The 14,326-nt window shown below is 43.3% G+C and overlaps 1 protein-coding gene across 6 annotated transcripts in view; it reads right to left on the bottom strand.

Moving 5' to 3' along the window:
• Window positions 1-14,326, bottom strand: part of LOC139746861 (uncharacterized) — a 526,669-nt gene that overhangs the window by 162,892 nt on the left and 349,451 nt on the right. For all 6 annotated transcript variants that reach the window (XM_071658484.1, XM_071658485.1, XM_071658486.1 and 3 more), the window contains 3 exons: window positions 12,566-12,770; window positions 12,014-12,263; window positions 4,978-6,350 (listed from right to left, as the gene is read on the bottom strand). In XM_071658484.1, the coding sequence (XP_071514585.1) occupies window positions 4,978-6,350; window positions 12,014-12,263; window positions 12,566-12,770 (1,828 nt within the window). The remainder of the gene's footprint in view (window positions 1-4,977; window positions 6,351-12,013; window positions 12,264-12,565; window positions 12,771-14,326) is intronic.

Here is a 14,326-nt window from a genome sequence, read left to right as displayed (position 1 = left end):
TTCTCGAGAGACTTACGATTTGTACCGTGAAATATTCCCCCGAAGGATGCTCAAGATATGCCCTCATGAAGCACGATAGACAGGCACTCAAAATATGCCCTTATGATGCACGATAGATGGGCACTCAAGATATGCCCATATGAAACACGATAGATGGGCACTCAAGATATGCCCTCGTGAAGCACGATAGATGGCCACTCAAGATATGCCCTTATGAAGCACGATAGATGGGCACTCAAGATATGCCCTCTTGAAGCACGATAGAAGGGCACTCAAGATATGCCCTTATGAAGCACGATAGATGGGCACTCAAGATATGCCCTTATGAAGCACGATAGATGGGCACTCAAGACATGCCCTTATGAAGCACGATAGAAGGGCACTCAAGATATGCCCTTATGAAGCACGATAGATGGGCACTCAAGATATGCCCTTATGAAGCACGATAGATGGGCACTCAAGATATGCCCTTATGAAGCAAGATAGATGGGCACTCAAGATATGCCCTTATGAAGCACGATAGATGGGCACTCAAGATATGCCCTTATGAAGCAAGATAGATGGGCACTCAAGATATGCCCTTATGAAGCACGATAGACGGGCACTCAAGATATGCCCTCGTGAATCAGTGTGAGGTGCAAGTTTATAGAGAGTGGTAAGCCTAGGCAGATGGTTCCCGAGAGTTGTTTATTTGAGCAAACACAATTATAACACTATTTTCCTGTTCCTGCCGTATATAAGTGTATTTCCCAAATGATAAACGTATGGTGTACCTTAGTTGCACTGGAGAAACTTACATACCAACAAGACCCTTTGTACATCAAATTGTAATAAATATTAAAGAATGTTGTCCAAAGTATTTCAACCCCTGACTCCGTTTTCTGTGGTAGTTTTACCACCCTATCTCCATTTTCTTTCGTCCACAGCTTATGGACGCAATATATGTGGTTTAAGGAGAGGTGTGATCTTAATCTGGAAATGTGTTGATATGAAGTGCATCAAAACAAAGCTGTTGAGATGAATGATGGTATCATATAACCTATCTATAGAAACTGTTTCACTTGATAATCATTTGTATCGAATTTTTCATAAAGATAAATCACGAGCAGTTTATATATATATATATATATATATATATATATATATATATATATATATATATATATATATATATATATATATATATATGAAACCACTATGTACTTTTTACTGTACCAGATTCTATCAGTAAACATAACACCAGGAGTCAGGCCACATGTTTGTAAGCACATGTACACAGAGACAAGACGATCTTCACACCTCTCTATTCGGACATAATGTCCGACACATCTTCCAACAGACTACTGACGCCTCTCCTTACGAAATGGTGGTGTTGGAAGGGTTGATCTCAAGAGGTTTGATACTTCACAAGGAAACGTGTGACTTGATCAAGATAGACTGAGAGGCTTTAAGCCACAGTGACTTGTGACGGCAATTTACATGATGACTCTCTACAGTCTGAGGCAGATTTGTAGGAAGGATATTCAAGAAATCTTAGTGCTCAGTCTTTGAAAATATATCGACACTTGCTACTGATCAAATTTTGTGCGAGAGGAAATGCAAAACCCTCAATCAGATGAGGTTATCTATTATTTCATCTGTGCAGAAATTCTGTGATCAAATTAATCTGGAAACTAATTCTAACGAAGTATGAGCAGAATCAGTCTTGCATGTATGGCAAGGCTAGCCAGGCATGAAAGTCCAACATTCAACACATGTCAGTTCTTAAGACCCACATAAAGGCTGCTTTGTGAGAACAGTGGGAAGATGGCACGCATCAGTACCTATGTTAACATCAGTGAACTTTTGAGCAATGATTGGTGGGAGATTCCCCTCCACCTGGCCATTACATGAAGCCTGTGTCTGATGTTGTTACTTCTCTTCATTTTCTCTTCTTGTGACGCAAGTTACCTGAACCATATTCTCATCAAATCTTTTCTCCCTCGCCCATCAGTCATCAGGCATTACAGGTTATTTCTTCCGTTTTCCTTAATTGTGTTTTGTTTCTTTCTTACCCGCTGCTCTTACCTGACCCCTTTACTTCCTGTTTCTCATCCGCAGAGAACTTTACCAATTTCTTCTCTATCACTCACTATTTTCCCTAAACTTAAGTGACTGTATTTAGTCCTAACCCCGTCATTTTGTTAATTTGCATAATCATAGTTTATTTGTTAAAGATAATTTGCGAGTGCTTGTCTAGGTTTCACACACACACACACACGCACACACACACACACAGACACACACACACACACACACACACACACACACACACACACACAGACACACACACACACGACTGCCCATCAAACAGAACGATACATGTCCTGAGGTTTGCTAGACAGGAACGTAACACCTGTTGAAGAACACGAGGCAGCCTCGACGGTAAGATGAAGACAGCAGCAACGAACACCCTTCCTGTCTGTTTACACACAGACCTTCACATCCTCACCCCGGCGCCAGACCTTCAGCTTGGGTGTCGAAAGGTTAACACCCTCAAGCGGAACCAAGTAGTTGAAGGTGGAACGAGCTTCATGAATCATTTGCTTCGACTAAATGGAAAGAAACCTAATCGTAGGAAAGACTGTTATTAGGGGGAGTGTGATCTCCGCTCTCTGATGGAGAAAACAATCAACAAAACCCAAATTTCTCTTCATAACAATAGACCGGCGAACATGACTGACATCAGGTTATTACTACACTAGACACTCCTTATTATTCTTAATTATATCTGAAAACAAAAGACAAAACAGCATCATGATACATATTCCAGTAACTGCAGTGTACGGAAAAGTAATCATAAACCAGAACTTAAAAGGCCTTAAAAAGGGCAAAGAAATTAAGAGGAATTTCAACATATTACACATGAGCCTCGTACAGACGCATTAGATGCCGGGCTTGTAAGAATACTTGATACAACAATACAATGAGAAGATACAACAATACAATGAGAAGATACAACAATACAATGAGAAGATACAACAATACAAAGAGAAGACAAAACAATACAATGAGAAGATACAACAATACAAAGAGAAGATACAGCAATACAATGAGAAGATACAACAATACAATGAGAAGTGTTGAGTTGCTTGTTCAGAAAGTTGGCTGACTGTCTTGGAATTCCATCACTTTGACAGATTCCAATTCATGAGGTACTTTCGTATTACCTTATCTTTACGTCAGGATAATGTAATGTGTACAAACAGCGTTCGTTATTGACAGACTTATGGAACCCAATCAGGTAAGGTTTTCTTGAAGGTCCAACATCCACTCAGCGCATGAGGTCAGGAAGCAAATCTATCAGGAAATATACAACAAAGTAAACAAACAAAGGGACACAAAGAATTTGTTGAATTGTCCTGATTAAACAACTGATCTACGTATACCAGTTACGGCTGAACAACTAACTCTCTTCTATATAGACAAGCGAACCCTGTGAGGCCTAATCCAAGGCCTATGCAAACTTTTGCACTCGTGTGTGCAGCTATGGCTACCATGTTCAAGACTTGTATACCCGGAAAAACAATCGAGTATGAATACCAGAAATATGATGTGCCCACATATAGAACACGTGCCTTATTTACTTCCAATACGGTAATGTTCAATGTGTATGAACACCTGCAGCGCTACGTGATCACCTCCACATTTCGGAAGCTCAAGCTGCCACGCGTCAGACCTTCGCTGCAGATCAGTGTTTGCCAACACAACACGCTCTCGTCACGGACTTGAGGAGTGACAGTGATGTATCTTAGCTGAAGTGCGGCTGTGTGCCCCCGGGTCACGGGTGAAGTCGTCAAGCTGGGTTTGACTTCCCGTACCAGCTGCCGACGGGGTTTTTATGATGTCCCTTGTCATTACCGGTTGCAAACCTGGTGTGTGTGCTGCACAAACACTATATATTTTCAGGTTTTCATACCAAAATATGAACTGACTGGTTCTGACTGGAAACTGTTACGTGACATCAAAATACGAGGAATCCTTTTACCAACCAAGAATATTACAATGTAAATAAACAAACAAGAAATGACAATAATGGGAAATGAAGATATGAAAGACAACATTTTAGATAACAGAATATATACATCTTACCAAGTTCATTTTATCAACACGATATCAGATATTTTCATGATATAAATCGCAAATTGTCAGGGAAACAGAATAAGTCAAATGACTAATATAAATATATACGCCATATAAATATATACACAGCTTTACATCATAACATGATGAGAGAGGAATGCTAAAGTTGTATCAAGAAAACTTCATAATAGCATCACTCAGTGTTAGACCTGTTCCTCTGCCAGTCGAAGGTTAATTTTGGGGAGATTACCAATGCATTCACAATGATAATACTATGAGGGGTCCTAGGTTAACACCAGGTACCATGCTATCGGCCGACTCCTCAGGGATTGTTCAACGGCTGGGATGAGTTGTGCAGCTACGACTACGATGTTCAAGACTTGAACCCATGTACGTGAGATTCATGGGTCTCAACGCTAACTTGTGTACAAAGAAAACTGTGCATGTGTGTGTGTGTGTGTGTGTGTGTGTGTGTGTGTGTGTGTGTTATTACTAGCTGTGTGTTACGGGGAGAGAGTTCTATATTCGTGATGCCCCGTCTCTTAACCTTGTATTTACGTACCATGTCTTTACTCTTGTACACACAAACACACACACACACACAAAACGTAAGCCAGGTACATGGGTACTTCCCAAGGGGAGGATGAACACCTGGGTTGGGTGTAGGCCGACTACTGCGCCCAGGATTCAAACTTATGCAGCCCGACCCCAGGCAAACCCGTGATAACTCATGGTCAGTAATGCTAACCAATTTAACGCAGAAGCCCGTGTGTATGTGCGTAAAGCATACATATTTCGAAACTGAAAGTGATGCAGTAGTAATGGAAAAGTTGGGAAACCATATGAAGTACTTACCTGGAGAAGGAATGTCTGGTTCTCTGTCTCGATCGCCTTCAAGAGAATCCTGATCACAATCGGCGAAGATATCATCTATCCTCTGTTTCTGTTCACTCTTGGCTTTAAGAATGATTTGCGTTGACTGCGGGAGCACCGAACGATTGTTCTTTGGTGTATCATATTCGCTAGGAGACCCAACAGAGCGGACTTGCTTCTGGGGAGAGTCATAAATGTGAGTCGCCGCCCTGGGCACATCGTATGTTGTGCCTTCCATCATCGAATTCCCACTCACTGTTACCTTGTTCGATCTCACTTTGGAGGATCTGATACTTCCAGTTTTCTTTTTAGTATCTAAGTTGGCGTACATGTTGCCCTTTTCACTAGTGCCGTTAACATTCATATAGGTGGGTTCGTTTTCGTCAACGTTCTCGTACACCGGAACGTCGTATTTGACGTTCTCGTAATGCAGGTCGTTGTGTACCTTATCATAGTGGTGATGGTCCATGGGTCTCGGGCTGTCGTAGATGACCTCGCCCTTCAGATGGATGTTCTCGTAATGGTTGTTCTCTTTGCACACGTTCTCGTAGTGGTTGCTTGACTCTGGGATTTGCTCGTATTCTGGATCAGGTACCCTCTCGTATTGAGGGTCGTTTGACGGGCCATTGTATCTGACGCCTAATAAGGAAGATGTCCCAGGGGGTCGCGGGGTTTTGCCTTTGCTGCCCTTGTGTCTGGGGAGAGACGCCGAGTGGTATACAGGTTCCTGCACACTCAGGTCAGGAGTCGACTTCACCATGGTCTTCTTGGCCCGCAGGGATTTGACCGATTCTAAAATCTCATCCACTGACGGCGCCCTTTGGAGTTTTTGCTTACCACTTTCTAGCTCGTTGAAGTCCCTGGCTAAGCCATCGTGGAAGCTCTGAGTCCTCGATAAACCACAAGCGTTGTTACTATACTCATGGGAGTAACAGTTCAGTCCTTCCTTAAAACTCTGTGTACGAGTTATAGCATTCACACCACTGTTTTTGGATACCCCAACTCTCTCCTTGAAGTATCTCAAGTCTTCATTATCAAGATCTGCACCGCCACTGCTATTATTTAACGCACAAGACACACTTTTAAAGTTTAGGTACGGTTTCCTTCTGGGTACTGTCACATAGCTGCTTAAGTCCTCGGCCTGCGTCTGCGTTTGAGCCTCGGCTGCTGTAACGCTGTCTCCTACGGCGTGGGCGGACGCAGCCGGACGTCTCGGCAGTGAGGTGTAGGTGTGAGCAACTGAGTGGGGCTGGGAGTCGGGACCCTGAGCGGCCGCTGCCAGGGTGTCGCCGCTGCTGCCATCTATCCGCACTCGCGTCCAACTGCCGCTCCGGCTGCGCTCCCCGCTCGACGAACTGAAACCAAAAGGAAATAATGGATTATAAACCAAGGTTTGAGCTAAGGCATGAGCTTACAATACTATAGTATTATGAGGTGCACTCAGCAGGTATAGACTGTTATATTCTTAAACTACATGATAACACAGCGCGGATGATAATGAGAAAACTCCGAGATTCATTCACAATCAGGTAGTGGTTTCCTCGTCATCCTCAGCCATCTGACTGCTTCCAATGTGCTCTCTTCTTGGTTGGTGTCCAACCTCAAGTCCATACGCTTATAATCACTGAGAGAACCATGAACGATTAACTGTGGGAATCTGTGGTTCTAGTGTCACTAATGACAGCTTTGGTACAGGAAAACCGATCGTCTCTCTCTCTCTCTCTCTCTCTCTCTCTCTCTCTTATATATATATATATATATATATATATATATATATATATATATATATATATATATATATATAAAGAGAGAAGCAGCTGTTGGGATGTCTGATCACTATTCTGTGGGTGAGGGTGGAGATTTGTAAAGGTCTTGGGAAAAGAGGAAACACTATCAAGAAGAGAGTGGTGAGAGTAAAAGACCTTGGAAAAGAGACTCATGTGAAGAAATACCAGAAGAAAATGAGTGCAGAATGGCAAAAGGTGATAGTAAATAAAGTAATGGACGTGAGTGAGGAATGGGAGGTAATTAGGGACACAGTAATGGCATATGCTAGAGATGCATTTCGCATGAAAAAGGTGGGAGGTGGGCAGATTAGAAAGGGTAGTGAGTGGTGGGGTGAAGAAGTAAAGTTACAAGTGAGAGAGGAAAGAGAGCCGTTTGGGTGGTACTTACAAAGAAGGATTGCAACTGATTGGGAGATGTATAGGTGAAAGTCAAAACGAACGTGCAGGGGTTGACAAAGGGGGCAAATGAGAGATGGGATGAGCGAGTATCAGTAGATTTTAGGGAGAATAAAAACATTTAAGGAAGGTGGTACATAATGTGCGAAAGATAAGACAAAAAATAATGACATCGACGGAAGGGGCAAACCGGAAAGTGATAATAGATGGTAATGAAGTGAGGAGGAGATGTGGTGAGTTCTCTCAAGGAATGTTAAATGTGTTTGACAACAGAGTGGCAGATGTAAGGTGAATTAGTCGTAATGGTATGAGAAATGAGAGAGTCAGGGAGGGTGGTTTGGTGAAGAGATGCGTAAGATGAAATGCGGAAACGCAACCGGAGCAGATGGCATTGCAGTTGGATTTATTAAGAAAGGGAGAGACTGTGTTGTTGACTGTGTTGCTGACTGGTTGGTGAGGATACTCAGTGTATGAATGGATCATGGTGAGGTGCCTGAGCATTGGCGGATTGCATTATAGTGCCACTGAGTAAAGGCAAGGGAGATAAAGGTGAGAGTGCAAACTACAGCGGCATACGTTTGCTAAGGATACCTGGTAATATGGGAGAATAATGACTGAGAGGGTGATGCCACGTAGAGAGCTTCAGACTGGGGAGGAGCAGTGTGGTTTCAGAAGTGGTGGAGGATATGTGGATCTGGTGTTTACTTTAAACAATGTGTGAGAAACAGAAAAGCGGATGGATATGTATGTGGCATTTATGGATCTTGAGAAGGAATATGACAGGGTTGACAGAGATACTTTGTGGAAGACTTTAAGACTATAAGGTGTGGGAGGAAAGCGGCAAGAAGCAGGGGAAAGCTTTTATCAAGGATGTAAGGCATTTTAGCGAGTAAGAAGAGAGTGAATGCTCCATATGGGGGTTGGTGTGCGCCAGTGGTTAACAATGGGAAACATTATTTACTAAGACGTAGAAAGAGTAAACGGTGCAGGATATGGGTCTTTCTAAGCAAGGCCTATGCACTTCTCTGATCTCCCAAAAATCAACTGCATAACAGGAAGAGAATATAGTAGATGACTACCCGCACGTTGAATATACACATAACGAAAACTAGGACTACATGATCATCATGTGCTGGGGAGTGGCTATTTGCAGGACTACATGGTCATCATGGGGTGAGGAACGAATACTTCACATTGTTCTTGTAACAATGGCGCCAGTCACAGACACAAGTCCTCATCATGGCCAGGCCTCATCATGGCTAGGCCTTGAATGCATAGAGAAAAAAAAAAGACAAAATGCGAAACGAAGAAATGAAGGAGAAAGGGAAGAATGTAACGATAAAGATAAGAACTAAAGGAAAGGATGATGAATTATTGAAGGGTAGGATTTTTGGTACACAATATTGGTGAAATATTCCATCTCCAAAATTTAGTGTTAAATTTTCATAAACTGTAAAACAAAAAACCGTAATATTTGTTCGTGTGTGCAGCTGGTATTTCTCAAAACCATGTGTGTGTGTGTGTGTGTGTGTGTGTGTGTGTGTGTGTGTGTGTTTACGTGAAACAGTTCGCTATACTTCAGTGGATGATATTCCAGCTGAACAGATTACATAACCCTGGAAACCCTACTAGCCTGTACACCAGGTGTTGCTCCACAGGAATGATCGGTTCTACCACACTTCTCTTGACTAGTTCTCACGGCAGCAATATCTGCCTCTCTTTCAGCCCTGCACCACCAGCTTTATCGTATGAACAGCCAAGGTCAGTAGCTAACTGTTTTGACAAGTCAGTCGGCCGTAACAACGGTTTATCTAAGCTAATTTCCCAGGAACGCCGGGACAACTACTATAAAACAGGACGTACAGAGGAGTGGACGACCACAAGTTACTAGCAGCACTGGATGTTGACCGATCTAGCAGGAACTGGTGGTGGCCGGTTGTGGTGTGGGTAGTCGGTGGGCAAGTGTCGGAACGCTTAACCAAGATCTACGACGACGTGTGGTCTCGTAGGGTCTCGTGGTATCTGGCAAACCAGTCGTTGAGGAGATGTCCGCGGAGTGATGGCACACTGTCTGCTCCATGTGTTACTAACTTCATCATTAACAGTATCCATTATCTCTGATCGGTAAAGTGCGGTTAGAGAAGTGCAAGTATGGAAACGTGGAACGATCATGTTACATCTTTTCCCTCATAGAGTGAAATACTACAAAGATGCTTATTATACTGTTGTTTACTGTGTGCCGAATAATGTTAATTGCTGACCTGTTCTGTGATGTGCACATTTCTTATTCATATTAAGACAATACAAATTTCTAGACAAATTCTTTAACATATCTAGGAACATAACAGGACTAGTGCCTCACTGGCATCATCATGATCCACACCACAATACAAGCAACACTTCCCTCAACCATCTCCACAGAGGAGATCCATCACGTGACTTCATCATCATTATCATCAATGCTACCTTCCCTCAGTGTTACCCTCATCCATCATCATCATCATCAATGCTACCTTCCCTCAGTGTTACCCTCATCCATCATCATCAATGCTACCTTCCCTCAGTGTTACCCTCATCCATCATCATCAATGCTACCTTCCCTCAGTGTTACCCTCATCCATCATCATCAATGCTACCTTCCCTCAGTGTTACCCTCATCCATCATCATCAATGCTACCTTCCCTCAGTGTTACCCTCATCCATCATCATCAATGCTACCTTCCCTCAGTGTTACCCTCATCCATCATGATCATCAACACCTGGTTCACACCTCATCACCTAGTTGATCCCTTCTCATCCTCACTATCACAGTGGCGCCAACTTTCGTATACAACAATCATCACTGTTATCACTGTCACAACTATCACTGTGCCATATACACCAGGACTATTAACACAGTTGTTGTTATCACCTTCTCGAGCCGGCATCACCATGACCACTTCTACTGCTATCAGTCATCATCTCCAACACCACGAGAATCATCATCTCCAACACCACGAGAATCATCATCTCCAACACCACGAGAATCATCATCTCCAACACCACGAGAATCATCATCTCCAACACCACGAGAATCATCATCTCCAACACCACGAGAATCATCATCTCCAACAACAGCACAACCACTAACACTATCCTAATACCACTAACAACACCATCACCAGCATCACCATTACAGACAACAACACCACAACTACGATGTATAAAGTCATCATCTTTCTCTCTCCACCGCCATCATTATCAATATCACTATTATCAAATTCATCACCAGTGCTACTACTACTACTACTATTGCAACTACCACTACTACTACTACCACCATTACTATGATCTACCACCACTACATCTTATGCTACCACATATTACTACCATCTGTTTATCATCACAGTATTGGCATTATTAACGCACGAGACTCATCCCCAACCAGTGTAAACACTGTCTTTACTATCACCATCTCCTATGTGCATCATCTCCATCGTTGTCAGTTCCACTGTCACCATCACCACATGGCCAGCGTCACACCAGCGTCACCACATGGCCAGCGTCACACCAGCGTCACCACATGGCCAGCGTCACACCAGCGTCACCACATGGCCAGCGTCACACCAGCGTCACCACATGGCCAGCGTCACACCAGCGTCATCACTGCCAACATCACCATCACGTTATGAAAACAGCACCGCCAACAGTGTTACCTTCTGTGGTGTCACGGTAAAGCTACACTTGTGACCGTTCACCAAGTCTGATGCCACGAGCATCACCACCACTGCCAGCTTCATGACTGCCTCCTGCAACACTGACTTCCATAACTGCTCTTTATATCCGCCTTGTATCTCCAGCTTAACCTTATCTAACAGGACCACCATTACTTACAATCTTACACTGTCTCCATCATCATCAACAATTAGCCCATCATCTTCATCACCATACCGTTATCACTTTCACAACCATCTCTATCAATATCACATCAGTCATTTTCACTATCACTATCTCCACTAATAGCACATTGCCACCATCACTGTACCATAATCACCTGCAAACCACCACCACCACCGATACCACACCACCATCACTTGCACCTATACCATTACCATCACTACAACCATCACCATCACTATCAGAACCATTATTACCACCATAATCTGCTCCAACACCTTCACTTCCACCTCCATCGTCATCATCCCCACCACAGAACGATTCATGATTGGCTGCCGGCCACAGGTTGAGTGTAATGCAGTCTCTATGTAAGACTCCTCGTGCAGTAATGTTTGTGTTCTGAATTACTTTTTATGAGAGAGAGAGAGAGAGAGAGAGAGAGAGAGAGAGAGAGAGAGAGAGAGAGAGAGAGAGAGAGAGAGAGAGAGAAGAGAGAGAGAGAAAGTATAAATCGAATGTTAGGTGGGACGCACAAATAGATAGTTGTCCAAATAAGCATATATATATATATATATATATATATATATATATATATATATATATATATATATATATATATATATATATATATATATATATAATGTCAATATCGTGATTATCAACAGGAAGGTAATTAGGCGTGTGAGATAAACATATTAACTCATGAAGCCGCGAGGGAGGGAGGAAGTGCGGCTAACGGTGGGAGGAGGCAAGCGGCCTCATAGTGTGTGGCCAACCAGAGGTGAGCTGTGGCCTGCCTGGCATCGTCTATACATCCAACTCATAATTACTGTATTAGGACTTACTCTGTACAATAAGTCTACTGGGGCTCACCGTATATTAGTTTGTCAAGGCTCAACTTATACATTCAATCCATTAGGAATCATCTAATTAAATTAGTCTATTATTTTGGGACTTACCTTACATCGTCCTGATACTGAGGCCGACCATTGACAAAGAGCACTTGCTCGTAGGTGCCCTGGTCCTCAAACTTAGCGAGGTCCTCCTCGAATCCTCCAGCTCCTACTCCGTCTGCTACCATGCCTCCCATCCCACTGATGAAGTCGACAGCTTGTTCATCTGAGGTCAAACTCCAAGCCTCGCTGCTGCTGCTGCCGTAGCAGCTGCTGCCTCGAGAAGACCTTCGTCTGACTTCCTTTTGTCGAGCCCCTGGGTTGGAAGGGGAAAGAGGTGACCTGATGGACATGGACTATGGAAGGACAGAATTCCTCATTACTATACGACAAAAGTCATTTTCAATCAGGTTGTCATGGGCATCTGTGTCCAGCTTGGGGAAAATACTGTATATCTCGAGTAAGCAAAGTATACTACAGCCGACTCATGGCTCTATTGCTAACTGTGCTCTCCAGGAATGTTGTCTGGAAAATCTATCTACACTGGGCAAGTTCGTACGCGAGTTATCATCCGTCAGTCAGGCTAATGAACAGTGCATGAGAATACAATACACTCACCCATACTTGTATTTTTTGCGTTATTGGCAACGAGATGAGCTGCTCTCTGGAAGAAGGCAAGAGAGTTCTTGAAGGAGACGCCAGTAGGGGAGCGAGGGTCGCCTTCCGCGTCAGAGGCGGCAGCTGAGGACGTTACCAAACCGGAGTCCCTGGGGCTGGACGACCGGCTCTCTGGTGTCTCCTTCTGCCGCGCCTTCAAGGCTTGCTGTGTGGACGGGAAAACCATCAGTTACGGTCAAGTGGATGTATGATTGTATGATGTGCAATATGATAAACAAAAACATTCATTTCCATACTTTGCTTCGTTCATTCTTCAATGTCATTGAAAAGGTGTAATGAGAGCACAACAAGCCAATAACGTGATTCAAATATTGCAGGAACAAGACAGTCGTCATTCGTCAGATAGGCCCCTAATTTCTTCAGGCGTCCAGTACGTCTGTATTTCTGAAGGCTGCCGGCAACTGTTTCAGGGTCACCAAATATCATGATATGATTTTTTTTTCTTAACAAGCAGCTTCTAAGGGTCCTAAACTAGTGAACATGCATACCTAATGTCTGAACACTAAACGTAAACCTCGTAGAATTAGTCGGGTTATACCTGTTCATCCTGGGAGTAACATTCTTTTTGAAATACGAATATAATACTTTCTCTACAGCCAGAACGTGATCCCAGATTCCAATACTGGTAATAACGAGGACCCGGAAGACTCTCCCTGCCATGCCTCTCTGTGTTCCCTCTCTGGAGGAAACCTGCCACAGGTCTTATCATAACCGGTAAACGAGCAGCAGGCCCACTGCAAATACTGGCAAAGGAACCGGTTGAACAAGGCGAGTATTCCAACCACCAGGCGGCGCCCGCTCACCACGCGCTCATGCACCATTAAGATAAAAAAGAAGCTAACTGTCAAACTTGAGGAACCAGCAAGAAAATCCAGGGATGAAGACTGTATGAAAAGTTGGCCTGGTGAAAATATATGGACGAGGAGCATAATGTCCAAGATACATTAAATGAAAGAGTCACCTTTTTACATAAACTTTGGACTGCGGAAGTCACACTGAAATCATTAAATCCTTTCGAAAATATCAACCAGATGACTTTAACTAAAATCTTTACTGCCTGCTTGTATCAATCAGCCGGAAGATAGTCACACATATTAGGTCACAAGTTTCGTTATGTGTGTAGCAGTAGCAGTGAGAGAGGAGCAGGTAGTCGACTGTTGCTGTGTGACTAACCTAACCGGACCACAGTAACATCTGGTGCCACCCAAGGGCTGTGGATCGACCACTGTCAGGGAAGGAAGAAATCACCTTTATTTGTAGGGAACATAAAGAAGTCTTTGATATTTAATTCATCCTGGCAAGACAAGCACATATTACTGTCCAACTCGGTTTAGTGGACCTGGCTTATGAGGAAAGAAAAGTGAGAAAAACGAAAAGAGATTTTGTCTTGTATTTGACAATTTATTTATCACCGAAGATGATAATTCCCACAGAAGGGAACTGACTAGTGATTGGATATCGGGATCTTGGTAGAATCCAAACACACCGGTGGACGCAGAGGTCTAACGAAATTTTGTGCAAGTAACAGTATCTCTCTCTCTCTCTCTCTCTCTCTCTCTCTCTCTCTCTCTCTCTCTCTCTCTCTCTCTCTCTCTCTCAGATGAGAAAACCTTAGAATTGTACAGAGGTGACTCAGGTAAAGAGTTGCACGGTTAACCACCCAGCGTAATGTGGGGAGACATGGCAACAGCACAAGAGTGG

This window comes from Panulirus ornatus, chromosome 66 (genome assembly GCF_036320965.1).
Source record: "Panulirus ornatus isolate Po-2019 chromosome 66, ASM3632096v1, whole genome shotgun sequence".
In the NCBI taxonomy this organism is placed as follows: Eukaryota; Metazoa; Arthropoda; class Malacostraca; order Decapoda; family Palinuridae; genus Panulirus; species Panulirus ornatus.
Note: the sequence above shows the minus strand (reverse complement) of the source record. Positions and strands in the feature narration are given on the sequence as shown.